General features: G+C 44.2%; 1 protein-coding gene across 4 annotated transcripts in view; it reads right to left on the bottom strand.

The window, feature by feature from the left end:
* ZC3H3 (zinc finger CCCH-type containing 3) overlaps nt 1-21,959 on the bottom strand; it is a 330,762-nt gene that overhangs the window by 86,308 nt on the left and 222,495 nt on the right. For all 4 annotated transcript variants that reach the window (XM_038390637.1, XM_038390638.2, XM_043507235.1 and 1 more), the window contains 2 exons: nt 17,484-17,553; nt 6,204-6,335 (listed from right to left, as the gene is read on the bottom strand). In XM_038390637.1, coding sequence (XP_038246565.1) covers nt 6,204-6,335; nt 17,484-17,553 — 202 coding nt within the window. The remainder of the gene's footprint in view (nt 1-6,203; nt 6,336-17,483; nt 17,554-21,959) is intronic.

Below are 21,959 nucleotides of genomic sequence, written 5' to 3'. Positions count from 1 at the left end.
CAGTGCACAGATACTGTAAAACAACTGGCATAATTTTCATTAAAAGCTCATACATGTATGCGCCGTGTGTGGGCCAAAGCTATAACCTAGGAGATGAGCAAAGGCTGAGCTTATCATCCTGAGTGTTCTGGAAGAAAATCTGAGAAGTATTTACGACGAGACACTGGAAACAACGTGCAATAAATTATAAATAATAATGGACATTTTTATGGGCATCTCATAAAAATCAGAAGTGGAACTTCTTCAGTGAAACACTGTACAGTACACATGACTGCAGGAAAGAGCAGGAGAAGCAGCTTAGAACCTCAATACCCAAACCGCTAATTTTCTAATCACTGAAAATCCTTTTTAAAGTTTATTTTTACATGATGCTACATCAACCCCAACTCCACTTTCTTGCCTTGTCCTTTTACAGGTAAAATTGCAGACAGCTGGGCGATGCTGCATCTCGGACACAGAACGAGAAGCGATTTATTCCAGTCCTAAATTATTCAAAAGAAAAGGGACTGCGCATCTTTAACAAGCCATCATTTTATGAAGCAAGGTTAACATTTGTACTTGATTCAGTAGAAGATTACAAACTCTCACGGGTCCATTTGAGGACTTTCTTCTTCGAGCAAAAGAAACAGGCTCAGCACTTTTTATATTATTTAGAGAATAAAATTAACCCTCAATGGCTCAAGCCGGTATTACTCCTCCCCAGTTAAATATGGCACGCTCAGCAACTTCCCCCCATATATAATTACAGGCTGCTATGCATCATCTGTAGGACAATGCTTTTCTGACACTCCAAAAGTGACACGGTAAGCACTTTTACTAATAGAATAAATATTCTAAATATATCTTTTATATTTTCATTTAAATTGGAATATTTTAAAATAATTGTACACACAGTGCCTGGATGGCTAGTACTGCGTTTGGAGGGAGATTGCCAGATTACTTTATTTACGTTTACTCTTTGCCCAGTCCCCTCCCTGTACTGCCACAAAATGTAATTAGGCAAAAGGTTAATTTATTAGCATTTTTCTCCTCTGCTGCTGATATTCCACTCACTTTATAGCTTTTCCTTTTGGCTTTTCTTCCTCCCTTTTGATGGTTATGCTTTGCAGTTGTCTCTCCTATAGAATCTGTATATTTCATGCTGCTTTAGCAAATCCATCAGGTACAATCCTATGTCACAGTCGAACTGCCACATGGTCTGTGACAATGCATGAGCCTGCTCCATTAATGGGGAAACAGAGGGTCACCAAGTACCTAAATGATTCCTTCCCCTCACTGTAGAATCTGAGAACCTGTTGGTCCAACTCTGCCTCTCTACTCCCTACAACAAAATGTCTCTCTACCCACCCTCAAGAGAGAAGCCCACAACCACAGGTACGGGGTTATGCCCTGTGAGAAAATCTACTGGAGCCTTCGTCCCTGTGGGGCTGGACTCCACTTCTGCAGAAACAACAATCTCGGAGCAGAGCGGCAAATTTCTGGATTGTGGCCTTGTCTGCGAGAGTTGTAACCTCGACCAAAGGGCAGGAAACATGAAACAGGCCTCCTCAGGCTCCATTGCAGAGCAGCACATGCTCAAGTGTACAACGGCTAAGTCCCCAATGGATGGTAGCCTAAAATGTCAAGGAGAAAAACCTCTAAGACCAATAGGTGTGTAAAACTGTGCCTAGGCAAACGTGTATCCATGTGTATCTATGAAATTCAATAAAATAATGTCATCCTACTGGGCTGGCACCCTGAGGTTTGGAAGACCCAATATCAACAAATTATTACCTCATTAGTTGTTTGTTTTCCAGCCGAAGAGCCAGTGCAAAGTACTGTTTGCAAAGTTCCTGTCAGGTTTAAATATGGTGTCCAGGTTCTCTAACTGGGAGAGGAGGCTTTTCCCTGAACTTTGTACCTGACAGCACATACACCTCCTTTTTCATGAACGAAAGCAGCCATGGCAAGAGAAAAACCCCTTTTGGAGGCACTTATCTGACATCTTTTCTCTACCAAAGGCTCACAAAACATGTCTTAATTATTATGGGGAAATTTCATGGACAGGAGTAGATGACTTTTCTTGGCAGCCTAGACAAACAGAAGCTAAGTGAATAAGCATAGGATTTCACAGGACAGAATGACATAATGCACACAGTGGTGAAATGGATCATCAGAAAACCCACCGCAGTAACCTAAGCTACAACAGAACAGACAAACGGTTCAGATTCAGAGTGAAAGGGCATAACGCGGGGGCTAGAGGTTTTTCAGAATCTTTGCCATTTCCAGCCAGACATTGTTTATTCTGTTTGCAAATTAACTGCCCAATTCTTTATGAGCTATGACTTCCTGCTTCCAAAGCAGGGAGGGCTCTCACATGACAACATCCTTGGAAAGCATGGTCTTGCCTAAAAGGGTTTGAGATGAGAACGAGAGGATGAGAAATGTCGGTTCATATCCTTGCTCCCCACAACTGTAAGAGATGGGAGGTGAAAGGGAAACAGTTAAATTAAAAGGTGAAGCAAACCCCACAGAATTAATGTGAGTAGATTGAAGGGAACCTTAAACAAAGAAAGGCGATCTCTAGCAGATACCTATACATTTAGTTCTTGAGTTAGAAAGCCATAAGGGTTTAGTACTGCAGGAGGCACCCTTCAGTGTTCTACAAGGCTGGAACTTGTGAAAATTTCCCCAATCCCACAAAGCGCATGTTTGAAAAGCATTATGACTGAATGGAAGGGAAAGGAATTGAGACACCTTACAACCAACCTGCCTTTCCCAGCCAACAAATCTTCAACAGCTATGGGCAACATTCTAAATGAGAGGGCTCTCTCAGAAAGACACATTTGTTTTCTGTCTAACGAACGATTAACCTCAAACAGTTCAGAGGTTCAAGTTTCCCCAAACTGTGGCAAATCTATGGTCTAGAAATGCAGCTGGAAACTTCACAAGATCAGGCTCTCATCAGAATTTCAAGGACAGAAATACCATAGAAACAACCTCTTCTCTTAGCATGTCAGTATTTCTACTTCATGTCCCAGCTGAAGCTAACAAGTGCAGAAACAAGCATACCAAATTCTAAATGGAATATGTTCCCTGAATAATTCTTAACTTCAAAAATAGCTTGGGGCAAGTTCTGGAAAAATGATCAGGTCTGGTCTTATTTGAATCCAAGTTTCCGTCCTTGTTTGTCTGCCCCCTCCAGGTCAAAGTGCTAAATACCCAACGGGAAACCCGTGAGCCATATTAAAAGTGAAATCTGAAAACAGGAATCTCTTGATCACACAGATATGATGTTACCTCAATGTGGCATCAGTTTGAAGTCTACAACCTTTTAACAAATTAATACCTTATAGTTACAGAATGTGTGAGAGAATGTTGGTCTGTTTCAGTACTTCCCAAGCCATGGTCCATGGACCACGAGTTATTCAGAGTCCTAGCTGGTCACATGGTACTGGCTCGCCTTCTTTTCAGCTGCTATATCACTTTAAGAGCAATAATAGACATATTCAATATTTCCCTGATATTAATATCCCACAACTGCAGAAGTTGCCTGAGGAATGTTATGGGATCAGAGGGGAAGGAGTCTCTTACAAATTATGTGATGACGACGGGAAGTGGTCACTGGCCTGTGAGATGTTGGATGGGAGGAGCTGGAGTCCATGAGAGATGTTCTCTATTGCAGAGTGGGTTAGACTACAGAAATGTTTGGCATCCCCTAGACCAGTGGTTCTCAACTAGGGATGCCACTTGTTCAGGGAAAGCCCCTGGGAGGCTGGGCCGGTTTGTTTACCTGCCGTGTCTGCAGGTTCGGCCGATCGTGGCTCCCACTGGCTGCGGTTCGCTGCTCCAGGTCAATGGGGGCTGCGGGAAGCGGTGCGTGCCAAGGGATGTGCCGGCCGCCCTTCCCCCAGCCTCCATTGGCCTGGAGCAGCAAACTGCGGCCAGTGGGAGCCACGATCGGCTGAACCTGCAGAAGCGGCAGGTAAACAAACCGGCCCGCCAGGGGCTTTCCCTGAACAAGCGGCGCCCCTAGTTTGTGAACCACTGCCCTAGACTATAACAGCCCTTATCTGGCAGGAGACTTTAAACTTCCAGGGGATTGAGTACTGAGCTCACCGATTTTATCACAGCTTATTCAGAAAGCTTTGATCACCCCGTTTAAAATTCACATACTCAATTGTGACACTTCTATCACAACCATTTTATTTTCTACAGCGTCCGCTGATTGATTTTTAATTTCTATTTTCATTAATCAAAATGTATTAAAGTTCAGAGTGTTCAGAACTTTAGGTAAGACTGAAGATCACGTGCATTTGTGAATGATCTTATACTTATTACTTTGTTAACAATAATTAGTTAGTTTTACACTGTCACTCTCATACTAGAGACCTGACTTAAATTCCTTTCTATTTTTGCATCTGTAAATAGTTGCTGATACGATTTTGCAGGTGCAAATTTATTGCAAATAATGTAAGTTAAAAGTATTCGTGTCCGCATCCGTGCCTGCAATTAACACAGTAAATACAGTGTCATTGATGGTGCTTCACAAGCACCTGCGAAATTGGACTTGGTTATTTGCTAGCACAAAGTGGAGGCCAAGGTAAGATGCCTTTTTAAAAGTTATTTGTGTAACTGAGCCATGTAATTGCAAAGACCCCACTGAAAATCACTGCAGCTTTTATCCAAAGCAGCAGTAGAACGAACAGAACTATGGTACAAGAAAAAAAAATAGTAGTATGTAAAGCCATGTGTCTCGACACAGTGGGGAAAAGGAAATACTGACTGCCTTTTTCACTTCATTCAACCAACCCATGTAACGTCCACAAAGAAAAGAAAGCTCTGTAAAACTGTGAAGCTGCCAAAGTTCCTGGTGACTATTCTAACCAACAGCACAATTTGGGTGAAGAGGAGCTATTCAGGCACAGAACTCTCCTGTGCATTGCCTGCGAGCACAGGTTTCCCTGAAGACCAGACGGGGCAGCTCACTGACTCTCACCGTCTCCAGTCCAGCCCTTTGAGCAGGTTTTGGGAGGAATTCACCTTCCATCCCCAAAGCCAGGCATTTCTGCTATGCTCTGGCTTTACCAAGCAAATCTTCACAGCCTTGCCAAGGACAGCATGTGGAGAACAGATGCGATGCAGGTTCTACATAACTGAGAAATTAAGCAGACTTTGGACCTCTGGTAGCATACTCCTTAAGCAGCACAGAAACACCGTGGAAAGTCTCAGAGTGGAAAGATGTCAGACCAAGCTCAACTTTTATTTCTATTGCATGATGCCCAAATCACTCCTTTTTAAACAGAAGTTTCTGAGACTTCTCCATGTCGCTCTGAAGGATGACGATACATAGGGTCTACGCATAGGGTCATCAGCTGAAGGGTCAGGAGCTTGGGGACAGCTTTGCACATTCACTCTAGATATCTATGCCCCTCAGGGACCTCACTATGTGAATCTGATTAACATGGGAGGCATCCGGATAGGATGGCTATTGTCACCAGGACAAAACTGTCAAACAGATAGCTAGAAATGCAAGTCAAATTTCACAGGTTCTATGATGTTTCATAACACTGAGTTTTCAGTGAGGAAGGGTGGCCTCAAAGAGACAGAGCTTCAGTCTTCACCTCTGCCACAGACCTCCTGTGGTGCCCTTTGTGAGTCACTTAGAGCCTCTATGCCTAGGTTCCCTGTCTGTAACAGGGAAGGAATAAAACCTCCCTTTCTCCCATCCCTTGTCTGTTTTATCTACCGAAATTGTCAGCTCTTCAGGGCAGGGACGGTCTCTTACTATACGTACAGCACCTTGCACAGTGCAGCACCAATCTCAGCTGGACCCTTAGGTGCAACAGTAATACTACACCACCAACAACAAACAGCACTAAGTGTTGGAAGTTTTGCAGAACCCCACCCAGGTGGATCTGACAGGAGAATACGCCAATGGCACCATGCTGCAGCCCCTTTGCTTCTTTTCTCTGTGTGTAAGGAAACAAAGCCCTTCTGCCCATAAACCTTTTGAAATGCACAGGACTGCTGTTCATCATGTCCAGGTGTTCCACAGCTTTCAGCTCTACTACTCCCCTCGGCATCATAACCAGTGTGAAAAACAGCTTGTGGGTTACCAATACACCTACCTTTCCCTCCTGCAGGGACTCAGCAGCTGCATATCAATCACAACAGTCAACTGAAACCGAGAAAGAGGCACTGAGAGCTAGTCACCTATTTACCTTTTCGCCCAGGGGGCAGTAGCCTTTGAGGAAATCCTGGCACACTTCAGCTTTCCTGGATACATAGACGTGGCTGTAGGGGCAGTCGCTGTTGTTGCAGATTCCTTTCAGGAAGTATGAGCACACTGGCATCTGTAAGGGTAGAAGATAATCAAACTGTTACCCCTCCCACGTAGATTAGGAGCCATTCCAAAACCCAGAACTGAAATAAAACCATGACACACATAAAATAAAGAGATGCCTTTTGCCAGCCACTGATCCCGGAGGTATTTTTAGATCTTCTATCGGTCTCTTGCAACAGAACTCTCTGACATTACATGGTCCCAGTGTATACATGCAGGGGGCAAACACACTGCTTTAGCATCCTTCAGGCTAGCTCAGAATGGGGTGGAATTAATTAAAATTGCAATTGTGGTGAAAAGTGCCACTTTACAACACAGTGAAGTGATGGGGGAGTCGCTCATAAACTCAAACATCACTGGTGGGGCCTTACTGGCACAGGCTCCGTGTCAGATTGAGCTTCCTTTGCCACCATAAAGCTGCCGAAGCTCCTGAGTAACCTTGAATTGGAGAAAAGCAGGTTGCTTCTCTCCAGATTCTTTCACTTTCAACATTTTTGAGCAGAAGTCTCACTGTCCAGGGCTTAAACTTCATTTTCAGGAAGCACTGAGTCCGGCATTCCCTGGAGATGGAACTTCAGGAACCTCAGACAGGTTGGTCCTATACAGAGGTACTCAACCCAAGGGTCATGACCCCCAGAGGGTTGAAACAGAGGCATCTCACCTTGATCTTTCCTTTTGCTAATCAGGAATGAGGGGCTTGGCTAGATGGGAAAGGGCCCCATCAAGGGGTCTCGGGATGGAGAAGGTTGCGAATCACTCTTCTAACACATTTTTAATTTTTCTTTCATCAGCAACTGTCTTGCTTCAAACCCAGATTTCAGAATGGTTTTCCCTAGGTGTGCGACCTGGGGTGACCTAGGCCACTGGAAGTCTCTGTCTTGGCTAGAAAAGGAAGAGGATACACCACTATAGTGTATGTATCCGATGAAGTGAGCTGTAGCTCATGAAAGCTTATGCTCTAATAAATTTGTTAGTCTCTAAGGTGCCACAAGTACTCCTTTTCTTTTTGCGAATACAGACTAACATGGCTGCTACTCTGAAACCTGTCACTATAGTGTATGTTTCTTTACTTTAAAAGGTGACCATGGAGCAGAATGCCATAGGGGACAGTGAAAGGAAAAGGACTAGTCTGATTCTTTCCCTTGGGCTCTCTCTCATTCTGCAATGATATACAAGTGTGTCAGACAACCGGTGCCTTAGATCTGTAGGCAACTCTAGACAGAATACGCATTCCAGAAGTCATTATTTACAGTCGTTTTGCAATACTACAAGCAAAGTGAAACAGTGAGAAATCCTTATGGTCATGCCTCAAACTACAAACTTTACCTTCAGCCAGCTGTTATAATTAAAAACAAATTACCAGCCTGCTGTGATATTTCAGATTTTTCACTCACTGGCTACTGCATGGAACTTCCAAAACTGACTAGCCAGTTACAAATCTGGGCTTTTGCCAGAAGAGAATTTAGCCCTTTGGATCTGTGCCGATCCCCTATTCGCAGATAGCAACATGCAGTTTCCGAAGCTGCTGTTATGGTCCATTTGTTCTCCCGCCCGTGCTTTGCTCTTCATTCCTGATCGCCCCCGGCCCCAACCCCCACACACAGTTCACCTAAATGCAAAATTTACTTACTGCACGGCAGCATATCAATCCCTCAGTTGAATCACGGGCATCATCTTAGTCCTACAGGTTCAAATATCCCCAACCCAATATTTATAATTCTGCAATAACTGCAGCTGATGTTCTATGGAAAAGTCCATTTCCCTGAAGGACAGATTAGAGTTTTCACTAAATGGGCTCACTTGAGTGAGAAACACAGAGGGGTGTGGGGGTGGGGAAGCATAAAGGAAAGAAAACAAAAGGGAAGAGTGTATTTTTAATTGTCTTTTAACTGCAGACATTAACATAAAGGACAAGGCTCTAGGGCTATCTTTTTTGTTGGTGGTGGTGTGACCATAAATGATTCCTTTAATGTAGTTTTTGATATAGAACCCAAATTAGCTCTAATAAAAAGGGATAATAAAGCCGGCTCTTATACAAAAATAAACTCCTCCTAGCTGTCAAGCCTGAACCATTATCAAGAGGAAGCCACGTTCTCATTTCAATTAACCTTGTTTGCACCCCACTACGTCCACGCAAATAACAATAACATTAATTCAAGGCACTGGTGCGGGGCCTCCATATTAGACAGCTTTGAATATGTACACGCTTTGGAGCTGGCAGCTAATGAACCCGAAACTCAACGTGAATTTCCAAATTGCTCACAACAGAGTTTTGAAGCTCTATTAGGGAGAAAAATGCTGATTCTTTTCAAGTTCCTCAAGGGGAAAAGCTGTTGTAACAGCAACATGCCTCTGCCCAAGTCCTAGCCTCTCTCTAACCTCCATTCTCAAACCCATTCAGTCACACTTACTGTTCTCCCTAAAACATCAGGAAGAGGCAGGGCCTGCTTCTCCACACAGCACCATAACACGACAGCAATTTCAGACCCACTCTTGACCAAGCTGGCTTTGTTCTGGATGCCTGCTCCTCAAAGGGGATCCCCTGGGTCCGATATATATATAATAGTTCACCAAAGGGTGGCAAGAAAGGTCTCTACCTAGAGCCAGTAGCCCATTATACTCATTGCAAAACGTACATACAGATACGATTTCAGAAGTTATGTATCTATCATGAAAATTATCTATCATGGAGTCAAGGACCGTCACCAGGAGGTGACATATCTCAGATAGGTTCCTTTCAGGCAGGAGATGCCAGACACTGATCTCCCTGTCCAGTCATACGTGTATTATCTGCCTCCCAGTGGAGGCCTATCTGCATACTGAGCCAGGTGCCAGTCAATAAGTTGTGAAATCTACAAGAGAGAAAATCTATAGGAGGAAACAAAATAGTGGGGGAGGGAGATGCCCTGTTTATGAATGAAGACAAAGGATGGGACTTGTATATCTTGAGATGCAGAGGAACACACTGGATCCTTCACTTAGGAGGCATGCTGTCCGTGTGTCTGTCTCATGGAAGAAGGATCTGTACCAAGCTTGGCTGTAAAAGGCTGCAAGGATTTAGGGTGAGCATTATTCTATAAGACATGAGAGTAGCTAGTTAACTAAATCTAGGTTATAGAATGTGTGTTATGATTTTATTTCATACATAGCCATTTGTTTCTAATATGTCTACTTGGTATCACTTGAATCGCTGTGCTTTGCTAAATAAACATATACCTGCTTTCACTATAAACATTGTGATGTTACACTCCATATTTTTCACAGAAACATTATGATATGAATATCGCATAAATTAGATACGTTTTATGCAAGATGGATCATGTAAGATATCATTGGAAAGGTTATGATATACTGAATGTGATTATCCGGTTTGTATGCATGCATCATTTCTGTATCTAAAGTTAGGAATATTGACTGTGTAACAATTACAACTGTGTGTGTACTTGGGAAGCACCCACCAGACAGCAGGCTATCAGCCTTGATGGGCCATTAGGAAGACACCATAAGACTCTGAAGATACTAATCTCTCTCCTTCCTGAGAAGCTGATACTTTGTTTTGACACAACAAGGTCAGGTGGTCATGTCACCTGGTACTAAACACCATCTTGGACTTCTAGTGATTTTCCACTAAAGGTGGAGGGTGTCAAGACTGGGAAACAAAAGATTCCCGCCTTATGTAAATCCTATTTAAGGCTCAGGAGTAAGTTGATCTTGGTTCACTCTTCACTGAATCCCCACCCAGGATGACAGCTGGAAAGATCTGAGAAACAAAGACATTGGGGTGGGAGAGTTGAGCCCAGGCTGGAAAAGGGATCTGGTCTGTGAATATGGTGTCTGAAGATTTAAGTTGCAAGCAGGGTAGCTAACTTTCAAAAATTTCTGCATCCTGCCCAAAAGCAACATTTAGGGTGAGAAATTACTTCTTGAGACCAGTCTCTAAGATCTTAAGCTTAGTATGAGTGGTTTGTTTTATTTGCTTAGTAATCTGCTTTGTTCTGTCTGCTATCCCTTATAATCATGTAAAATCTGCCTTTTGTAGTTAATAAACTTGTTTTTGTTTATTATAAAAGCCAGTTTGTGCAATTTATAATGGGGGGGGGGCAAGAAGTTGTGCATATTGAGGGAGGGGGAAAATTTATGAGCTTACGTTGTATAGATTTCTCTACGGCGCAAGACAATATTATTTTTGGTGTACTTTCCAGAGGGAAGCTTCACTTGAGTGCTGGGCAATTTCCTAGCTGAGTCTTCTCATAGAGAACTGCTTGCAGACTCTGTGTGTGTGTGTGTGTGTGTGTGTGTGTGTGTGTGTGTGTGTGTGTGCGCGCGCGCGCGCGCACATCCATCCATCCATCCAGAGGCTGCAGAGCCTGATTCAGCAAAACAGGGAGGGAGCCCAGGCTAGTGGAGCAGGCAGGCTCAGTGAAACCCCAGTACATCCGGTGGCATTCCGGACGGGGTGGGGGGGTCCACTCCATCACAAACATATCTAAGGGCTGCATGTTAAGCGGAGCGGTGATCTGAGGTGGAACTGGTGAGCTGGGGTGCACTGTTTCTTTCAAAGCAGCAAATCTGTGAACACTGTGAGGGTCTAGCTCAGCAGGGGCTGGATGCTCCAGGGAGATGCTCAGAGGTTAGTGTGCACCAATTGCTCACCGGTAGAGAGAGAGCAGGGCTGGTGAGGCCTACAGGGGAGTGCTTGTATTGCCCGTGGCTAGTGGAGCTGGAGAGTTGACCCCTGACAGGTAGGCACAGACAAGGCTTCCGCACGCTAAGGGTAGGTGATAGTGAGGTGCCTCCCAGCCCTGGATAGACCTGAAGTGTCACACCTGCCCACCATGAGGCACAAAAGGCTGGACATATTTTGAGCAGAAGGTTAATAAAAATGGCCCTAGTTATTTGTTCTGCAGAGGCCTGTCACTGTGCACCACACGACGTGTTAGAAAAGAGGGTCTAATGAACTCTCTAGGTACTTCTGCGACCGTATCATCAGAGCATCTCACAATAATTAATGGAGCAACTTTTGCTACACCCCCCTGGGGTACAGAAGGTTGCCCCCCTTTTACAGAGGGGGAACAGAGGCATAAAGCAGATGAAGCGATTTGTCCCAGGTCACACAGGAAGTCTGTGCCAGAGCCACAGACTGAACCCAGGTATCCTGAATACCAGCCGCATGCCCTAACCACTAGCCCATTCTTCCACCGCTGGGTAAGGCCCCCAAAGAGATTTCACGTTACCTCAGATGAATATGGGACAACGGCTCACATGTGAAAATGAGCAAGGCTCCTCTGGTGGGGCCCTGAGCTTCTCACTCCCACTCAGAAAAACAAAAGGTAAATCAGAGTAAAATAAAGGGAATAGCTGCAAAATCCCATCCATCATTCCCAGCCATTAGACTGCTTATTATCTGGTAAACAACCAACAATGCACTAAGGTGCTTTCAACAGAACAGCTCCTTCCACGTGAAGGGTACAAGCAGAGCAACCGCTCCACTGTCCCGAGAATATCGTGCCCATGTGCACGTTCCACCAGGGGGTTCCATAGCTGCAGTAACTTTTCCACTGACTAGCCTGTCAGATGCTGCAAAGGACCAACGGGCGCTTCCTTACCACGCGCAGCAGCATCCGCTGAACATGCTGACTTAGAGCTGCCACCGGAGGTGTCAGCAGGTAGAGGAATGCTCCGCTCAGTTTGCCAAACTGGTGAATTTTCAAGGGCTTAAGCAGCCTGGATTTGTGCACCTGTTCTCCTGCAAAGCTGCATGAGCTTTACGCAGATAGAGGTAGAAGAAGATATAAAATCCATGTGCTCAAACACAAGAGTACTGGGCATGTTAAAAACATCTACAGTGCACAGACAACGCCCGGGCATGCTCCCTCTACGTACACACACTCCTGCGTATGAATATTAATTTCAGATATTTTGGAGCACTGACAAGCCCGAGTTACAGTAAACCACATTACCTGCCCTCGTCCTTGTGCTCTTACACTCACTCATACTAAGGGGAACCATCAGAGGAGACATACTACCCCATGTGAGCTGGTGGGTAAGGTGCATTTGGGAGCATCAGTGGCTGAGAGTGGTTAGTGATTTCTTGAGAATAGCCATGAATGCCTACCTGTAAAAGCCGCAAACTTTTGTAAAAGTAAAAGTGGCACAACAGGGAGGCGAGGCTAGGCTTTAACACGTGAGGGTAAAAATGGATGTAGTGGCACTGTGAACAGATGATTTAAGTAGCAGCACTAGGTATATACCAGCCTGTCTGAGGTTCTGTACTTTTCTGTAAGGGCGCTGGAGGACCACCTTCCCCACAGGAGAGGGCAAGACAGACAGCTGTAAAAGCTTGAACGCTGGCTAAAGCAGGATGAAGAAGCAGCTTACCAAGCAATCCAGCTTCAGAGGGTACCAGCAAGTGTTGTGTATGTTCAGAGCACAGATATTTAGGGGTGGACTGATGGGGGGAGGGCGAGGGGGAAAGAATCTTATTACCTTACAATTTAGGATGATTTACACTGATTTCCTGGCAATTTACTCTAGAAGAATCTGCCCAGTGATCAAGCCCTGATCTGATATGGATAGAGACTAGTACCTCTTCACCCACACCCTGCTTGGAAGTTAACAATACCAAGAGAAAGTCACATTATCAACAAACAAAAGCTCAGCTCCAACAGTTAAAACAATAAATAGCCACTCAAAATTGCTCATTTGAAGAGCAAGTGGAATTTGCCCTGCCTGGTTATAGCAAAGCCTCCAAGCAGTAGAAAACCACTTTCCTTCCTTTGCTGAATGAATTCACCTGTCTCTTTCTTTGGGTTTGTATTTGATAAATGAGGCTAACATCACCTTTGCTAGTAATCACACAGGTTAACAGGAAGCTACAGAAGTGGATGCCGGAGTTGCCTCTTGCTTTGGGGAGCCTGCTCCCTGCAGCCATAAATCACAGTGAATGGGCTCTGAACTCAGCAAAGAAGGCTGTTTCTCTTCCAGCCCACACTGACTACAAGATGGCAACCGGGGACCTTTGAACCGTTTAAGGGAGACTAATGCTGGGGACAGTCACTTTCCCCCTTTGGTAGCACAATGGACATTTTTGGAAATGTACTTACAATATTGGTTTTTCAGATGTACAGGAAACCCTGAATGCTGGATACTCCTCTATGTCCAAGGTTCACTGCTATGACAGTTACTGCTTCTGGGTGTAGAGAAGGCTTTGCTAACACAAGTGGCTAAAATACCCCAGTAAAGGAAACCTACAGGTGGTGGACAGAGTCCAACAGAAGCCTACAATCCTTTTCTTCTATCAGGGCACTATTTTGGGGGAATGATCTTGACACCTTTTCTCACACAAACTCCCTTTCAAGTCATTCCGCTCTCTAACTCCTGAATACTATTTATTTCTAAATCAAAAAATGCCAGCTGCCCAGCACTCAGGAGTAGGAGGGAAGGGGGAAGTTTGGGTGAAATCCCGAATGTATGTATAAAAACCTGCACGAAGACACACAGGGACAGGACTTTGGCCAGGGGCATATTAAGGCCCTGAATCAGGAAAGCGTCATTGTTCAGGACAGCACTTAGGTACATGCTTAACTTTAAGCATCATTTAAGCTTTAGATTTTGGTGTCCCCTGAAAGCTCTGCTCAGGATCAGGGCCCGGATGTGCTGGGAGCTGTAAGAATACAGGACACAGTCCCTTCCCTGGGGTCAGAGAGAATAAGCCTGTGCTCCAGTGCTGTCTGGAACTGGGATGGCGACGGCAGGCCTGTACAGGAAACAGAGGATGCTGATGGAGGGGAGGGGAGCAGGGAAAGGTGAGGAAGTGGTCAGGAAGCCAGGAGGAAGAGACTGGGTAAGATAAGGACTGTGGACTTTCCCAGCTGACACAGCTTAAGCTTTATGTTGCTGCTGGGGGAGGGGAGGTTGGGCCAGGCTGAAGACAGCCCAGGTTCAGATTCTCAGTAGGCCAGGGCAGGGAAAATGCCCAGCATGGAATTGTGCGCATCTTAAAGTGACCATGCAGTATTTTCTCTCTTTTCCCGTCCCCCACCACCATCCCATTCCTGCAGTCTGAAGCCCACACAGCATCGTCCCAAGCTATTTTCACATCTCTACCCAGAAAGGTCCAATAATTTTATCCTGTGTTTAGAAATAAAATCTGACCTGCTTCTGACTCAAGGCATGCATTGGGGGTGAGTGGGCAGGACAGAGGGGGACATGTGGAGGGGCAGGAATAGGGAAGTAGGCAATGAATGAGAGGCACACGGACTGGAGGTGAGGGACTGTACGGCACTGAGGTATGCTACCTGCTCTGGGAATGGGAGATTCTCACCTTTGCCCTTTAATATGTGCAAACAGGCAGCAAAAGGTCAAGCTGTTATTTTAGGGGCACAGTTAAGACTGGGTGGGGGTGTACATTGGGTGGAGGGAACAGAGTGGCTCTGGGGAACTGGCTGATCATTTCCAGCCATTTCACCCAAAAGGGTTTCTCTGAGATTGGACATGTTCAGTAATGCTGCCCTGGAGTGTTCACAGGACTCCATTGAAACACTTGCAACAGTCACTTAAAAAAAAAAAAAGAAAGAAAGAATAAGGCGGCTGCTGGTTTTAACCCTCACTGTCCCAGCGTTCCTGAGAGCCCAGAGGCAAGCGCTCAGTCAGGGCAGGCATGTAGTGGAGGGTGGAAAGCACTAAGAAACGTTACAGCTGCAAGCTTACAATGTAGCAGAGATTTTCGGTGTGATTAGATACGAGAATTACCTTCACAACATGCTGCTAGGCACTGCAGGATATATACACACACAAGCATGACTACAGATCTGGATAGTTCTGCTCAATACACTAGTGCTAATACACTGCCTGACGGGATCAGATCCCTTTAGTCCACTGTCTGGTCTCTGATAGCAATCGGCACCAGATACTTCAAATGAAGCTGTCAGGACCCTGCAATAGCAAATGTGGGATAAACTTCCCCTAACATTCAGTCTCTTTCCGATCTCTAATACTTGGAGATTGGGTCAGGCTCTGAAGCATGAAGTGTAACATCCTTCCAAAATGGTTGTTCGCTTTAACTGTAACAATGGATGTTATTGATCTCCAGATAAGAATCCAATTCCTTTCTGAATCTTGTTAAGTTCTTAATCTCAACAATGCCTTCCACAGTCCGGTTACACACTGTATAAAAAAATCGCTTTTTACCAGTTCTGAATTCCCCACCTTTTGAAGTCATCAAATCTCTCCTTGTTCTTGTGTTCTGAGACAGGGAGGACTGAAGTTCCCCATCTCCATTCTCTAGACTAGTGGTTCTCAAACTATTGTACTGATGACCCCTTTCACATAGCAAGCCTCTGAGTGCAACCCCCCTCTTATAAATTAAACACACTTGTTTATATATTTAACACCATTATAAATGCTGGAGGCAAAGTGGGGTTTGGAGTGGAGGCTGACAGCTCACAATCACCCATGTAATAACCACGCGACCCCCCCTGAGGGGTCCCGACCCCCAGTTTGAGAACCCCTGCTCTAGACTGTATACAATTTGACATACTGATGATTAAAAGACAGCTCTATAAGTGCTGTATGCACAAAAAGCCCCACATGGTGCTTTGGCGAATAGTTCAGAATGTGAGTCAGATGGCCTTCAGGATAACTTAGGAGTTCCCCATCATCCACAGCCAGAGTGAAAGAGAAACAAGTAAACTGCTCCAAAGGTGAGAGTTGTCGAAAATTGTACACTGGTTACACATGGAGGGGCTGGTGGTTAAAACCTTTGGAGGTATCGCTGGGTTAGTTAAAGCGCTATGTAATACATTTTGATTACATAAATGGCATGATGGACTATGACTGGAAAAGAGAGACATTTAACCAATAGGGAATGGAGAAAGGAGAGAGTAAAAGGTGGCATCTCCAGGGTGATTTATGACGGTATCTTTGGATGATCTGTGGGACAAGCAACAAAAACAATGCTTCCTGATCTGACAGCTCTCTGGTGCTTTGATTCCTGTAGTGCCTCGGGCTCACAGCAGTTAAAGTTGCACTAAAGCTGCTTTAGGCAAACTAAATGCCAGAATTACACATAGTGGGGCTGGAACAATCACTGAGTGACAAAATGGAGGAGTGAAGCATAGTATTTATGGACTTTTGGGGAGGTCCCTTTTCCCTTTCACATCCAAGCCTCTTGCACCTCAACCACGAGAACAGAAGATGAAGACTGAACTGCTTCTGATACTGTGATCCCTTCTACTGTGGAAGCATGGGTTTCTCGGGAATAAACCCTTCTGGCTTGGACATTAGCCCCTTTAGTTTTTGTTCTGACTCTCTGTCTAGGGCTTGAGAATGTCTCTCTCATTCATGTAGGCCCTGACTCAGCAAACCACTTGAGTATGTGCTTAACAGGGGCAAAGTCCTTCTCTCCTCAACAAAGAACCCAAGCATGTAAGTTAAGCACATTCTTAAATCCCAGGTTTTCATTTAGGCATGTGCTTATGTGCTTTGCTGGATTGGGACCTCAGAAGTTACTTCCAATGTGAAGTCCTATCCAGCGAATGAAAATTAACCTGCTAAATTATCAGCCAATAATCGCTAAAAGAAAATCTAATTATCTCTCAACCTTAGTCTGTGTAATAAAACGAAAGAGCTCTGAACACTTCCAAGCAGAGTGAAAATGATGAAATTAAAAATCATTCTGCCAGACAGTTTCATTGTCTAGCTTTAAAAAAAAAAAGGTTAATTTATGTCTCCTAACTGCAGTATGTTCCAACATTCTCTTGGTCTGACCCCCAGCTGTGGAGCGATTTAGAATGAAGCAGGTCTTAAAGAGATGGCAAACACTCTGACTCCGTGTGCTTGTGTTCTGATCTGAAGAGCTTAAATACCCCTTAACCAGACATGTTACCAGTACTGCAAACAGCCCCAGGTGCTCTAGTCTCAAATTCGCTGCTTAATGCACTAATATACTGATTCACCAAGTTGGTTTAAGAGGCACATGCTTCTCTCATTATAAGCTGTGACCCTGTAATGAGCCTGAACAGCTTGGCAAGCAAACTGCAAATGAACTCAATTTGAAACACTCTATAGCATAGACTTCCCTACAACCAGCAGAAGTGTTGCTTCCTTAGGTCAACTCTCTCATAAAGCGGGAATGTGCTCATTAGAAAACCATACAGACCTTATCTTTAGAAACTTTGTGTGAAAATGAACATGTCCCATCAGTCTTCTTGCATGTGCCACGGAGAAATCTGCCAAAGAACCGGAAGGGAGTTTAGAGACATATACGGAGTATTACGAACTGTCCACAGAAACATGCTATTTTAAACACAGAGAATATCCCCGGACTCACCGTTTCAGACTCGTACTTGTATTAGCCTGAGGCACAGTTCAAGTGAACATTACATAACTGCTCCATATTTTCTATTAAAGCCCATTTCACATACCAAACCGGTACTTATCTTTCCCCTTAAAAGAGCAAGTGATGCCTCATGAAAGATTTCTAAACAACTAAGTTACTGATCAGGGACTGGAGCTACAAACTTCAGATGCAGTGTTTGAAACCCTGTGGTTATCAGGAGGATTATTTATACCTTCGCAGTGTCCAAAGGATCCAGTCACACTGGGGCTTCATTGTGCCCAATGCCGAACAGAAACAAAGGAAGGCCTGGTCCCCCATTCAGGGGTGTTTAAGGTCTGGATTCAAAAGACAGAGGGATCAGATATGAACTCTGGATGAAGATCGGAGCTCAGGATTCTGAAAGCAACCCTCTAAAATATGTGTAGGCATTTAGAGCCAGCGTCTTCTGATTAATCAATATTTAGACACCACAGTGATAGTGGATTTTTAAATTCAGATAGACACATTCAGGAGTGAAGATCTGAAGAGGCATTTTCTTAAAGGAAAATGATTTAAAATGACTTTTTAAAAGAATAAATATCATAACATTAACAGTTGAGTAAGAAATTATACTATCAAAACTGTTCATTTTTCAAACATTTTACAGCAATGGCGCAAGTAAGATGAGCTTGGAATAGTCTTCAGTGCTTCTCCATAATAAAGTAATATCCCTTCCTGGTTACACAGCATCTCGACCTGAAGCATCCCACAGAACTTTCCAGATTGCAACCAACACACACAATTCAGTTCAATTCAACGAGGTTTTATTGGCATGACAAGCTCCACAAGTGTTGCCACAGAGAATGACTCCTCGGGTCAGTGGTAAGAAAGATCCACACACGCACAATTTGGGGTATGATCCCCTGCATCCATTGGCTATTACTCTCCACTCCTGGTATGTTGCTACAAAAGGATATGTCAGGAGAGGGCATCCTCTGGAGAGGAACATTGCAGTGTGCAGCAGCATTCAAAATTACACAGTTTATAACAGAAATGGGCTGCCATGCCATACTGGAGACTGTAGCGTGTGTTTTGAGGAAAAAATATATACAACCTCCAATAAAATCCATTAAAGTCAGACTAACCCCGGGGACAATACTCCCCAGCCCATGGCTTAAATGTTTAACAAGCACAGTACTGGCATAGGTTGGAAGTGGAATATCAAACAGGTGCACCACAGACCCCCAGTTTAAAAAATGTTTCATGTCTTCATTTCAGACATGCTAGCCCAGCATCTAACACCACATGGCTCATTTGCTGGCACCCAGAATCATAGGGCTCCATCCTCCATGGTGCTGAGTGCCTTAAGAATGTCACAGGATTGGGCCCCAGGAGGAGGCATGAGGAACGCCAGTCTGCAATATGCTACTTGTCTAATCAGTCATTTGTAAAATATTTTTTTTCGGTGGAGCATGTAGGACAATAAGCAAAGCTGGAGTCAGCACAACCACCGTGCGACAGAAAGCAAACCTCTAACGCCAAGCCTTCGCTCTAACCTTAGCAGCAGCAATCTATAGCAGCTTTGGATGTGTGAACACACAGCTGCAGAAAGGTCTGTCGGTGCTCTTGTGATGAGCAGGGGAGGTCAACATTGGAAGCAGAAGTGATGTCTGCCTGTGGATCATTGATAGAGATGTCCAGGTGGCCTGGGATGTTGGAAACATTTCCCTTAGCTTGGCGTCCCCCTGTGCTGAAAGCCTGGACCAGTGGATGGGTCCTGAAGCAACTTTAACTGTCTGTTAACTGGAATTAGCTATAAAACAACGTACGACTGCAGCAGAGTGTCGTTCCCATCTCAGAGGCATTTTCAGAACAATCCACCTCAAGATTCAGAGTCAAGGAGTGGTTTGTTCAGAGGGCCTGGCCCACAGTGAGGGATGCAAGGAAATGTGCTTGCATGTGCAACTTCTCAGTTCCAGGAAACCAGACTGGGCTGAAAGCAGGCTTGTGCAGACAGAGCATGCTGGAGAGGAGGGTTGTTGCAACTGAGTCCAAATATATCTTACTTCTTCACATGCTCCATCAAGGGGAAAACCTAACCTGAGAGGCAGAGACGCTCATGCCTGTTACATGTCAAACCAGAAGCTCTTGCTCCTTAACTGAATTCTAGATACACTCCCAATGAGAGGTGTTTTATAATCGATCTGCTAAATAATCTTCTTAAAGCCATTGGCATAGAATAAACATGGGAAGGGGGGGAAGAAGAGGACAGACTTTTGTAGCCGTGCCTGAGGTTTAAAGTGCAGGTTAACAAGTCCTGCAGCTAAAACTCCACACTGCTCTGATGTCCGTGTCACCCTGTCCAGTTCGCCTAGTGGCGGCATGTACATGTTGAACAGGATTGGTGAAAGAACTTACCCTTGTGGGACTACTCCCCCTGTGGCCTTGGGTAAATCATTTACTCTCTGCCTCGCTTTCCCCAGCCACCAAACAGAGATAATACTTGGCCTCACAGAGGTGAGAAGAATCAGTGCTTGTTTGTAAGTTCTAAGCTTTACTATTAAACTTCAGGGATATAGAATTTCATGCTAGCCAGTGTTCATGTTGATTTAACATTAATGTTGATTCTTAGACAGGCTACATGAGTTACTACTTTGATCTTTTGCCATAGTAAAACAACTTATTTATTAGGGAAATGTGGTCTAGATGAAATTACAAAAGGTGGATGCACAACTGGTTGAAAGACTGTACTCAAACAGTAGTTATCAATGGCTCACTGTCAAACTGGAGGGGTGGGGGGTAATAGCTAGTGGGATCCTGCAGGTAATAGCTAGTGGGATCCTGGTATTATTCAACATTTTTCTATAATGACTTGGATAATGGAGTGAAGAGTACACTTATAAAATGTGTGGATGACACCAATCTGGGAGGGGTTTCAAACACTTTGGAGTATAGGGTTAGAATTCAAAACAACCCTGACAAATTATAAAAGTGGTTCGAAATCAACCAGACGAAATTAACTGAAGACAAGTGCAAAGCACTTTGCATTTAGGAAGGAAAAATTAAATACACAAATACAAAATGGGGAATTACTGGCTAGGCAGTGGTACTAATGAAATAGATCTGGGGGTCATATCAGATCAAAACTTGAATGTGAGTCAGCAATGTGAAGCAGTTGTGAAAAAGGTAGTACCATTCTGGGAGGGTTATGACCCTATGCACCCCTGTATTCATACCCTACACACTATGTTAATAATCTTTGTACAAAACATGCCATGTGAAGCATCGTTTGAAAACTAAATAGGTCACAGACCATTAACATCTTGTGTGATGTATGTACCTGGTGCGTTTCAAGACTTATGGATATATGCTGGAATTATTACTAATGTGTGTTTAAACCAGGCATGTCAGTGTGGATGGTAATTGTCCTGCTCTACTTGGCCCTGGGGAGGCTTCAGCTAGAGTACTGTGTCCAGTTCTGGAAAACACATTTCAAGAAAGATGTGCACATATCAGAGAGAGTCCAGAGGAGAGCAACAAGAATGAAAAAAAAGTTTAGAAAACCTGACCCAAGGAAGAAAGGTTAAAAACCTGGGCGCATTTCATCTTGAAAAAGCAGACTGAGGCAGGGTCCTGATAACAGTCGTCAAATATGTTAAGGACTGTTCTAAAAAGGAAGGTGATCAGTTGCTCTCCATGTCCACTGAAGATAGAACAAGAAGTAATCGGTTTAATCTGCAGCAAGGGAGATTTAAGTTCGATATTAGGAAAAACTTTCTAACTATAAGGATAATTAAGCTCTGGAACAGGCTTCCAAGGGAGGTTGTGGAATCACCATCACTGGAAGTTTTTAAGAACAGGTTGGACAAGTACCTGTCAGGGACGGTCTAGATTTACTTGGTCCTGCCTCAGCACAGGGAGCTGGACTTGATGACTCTTGAGGTCCCTTCCAACCCAACATTGCTATGATTCTCAGAAATCTGTGTGTTTGTGGTTCCTGTTAAAAACTTACCAAAGAATGTTCTGGCATCCTTTGGGATGAAAGGCAATCTCTGGATTTAAGGCCATCATTACATTTAGTAAAGCAAATCTCTCTCTCACACACACACGCCACGGTCCAAATAATATTTTACTGGCATGACACGCACTTTGAGGATGTAAAATGCTGTGTTAGTTCAAAATATTGCTACTGTTTGGTCTATTTCACTAAAACATGTGACAGAGGCAAGGACTGACTGCAGGTGAGTTCTGTGTCCAACCATATTGAGATGAAGCACAAGTATGTGCTTGCGACGAGAAAAGTTACGTATTCATGTG

This window comes from Dermochelys coriacea, chromosome 2 (genome assembly GCF_009764565.3).
Source record: "Dermochelys coriacea isolate rDerCor1 chromosome 2, rDerCor1.pri.v4, whole genome shotgun sequence".
Lineage (NCBI taxonomy): Eukaryota > Metazoa > Chordata > Testudines > Dermochelyidae > Dermochelys > Dermochelys coriacea.
The sequence above is the reverse complement of the archived record's forward strand: the minus strand, read 5'-3'. Positions and strand labels throughout refer to the sequence as shown.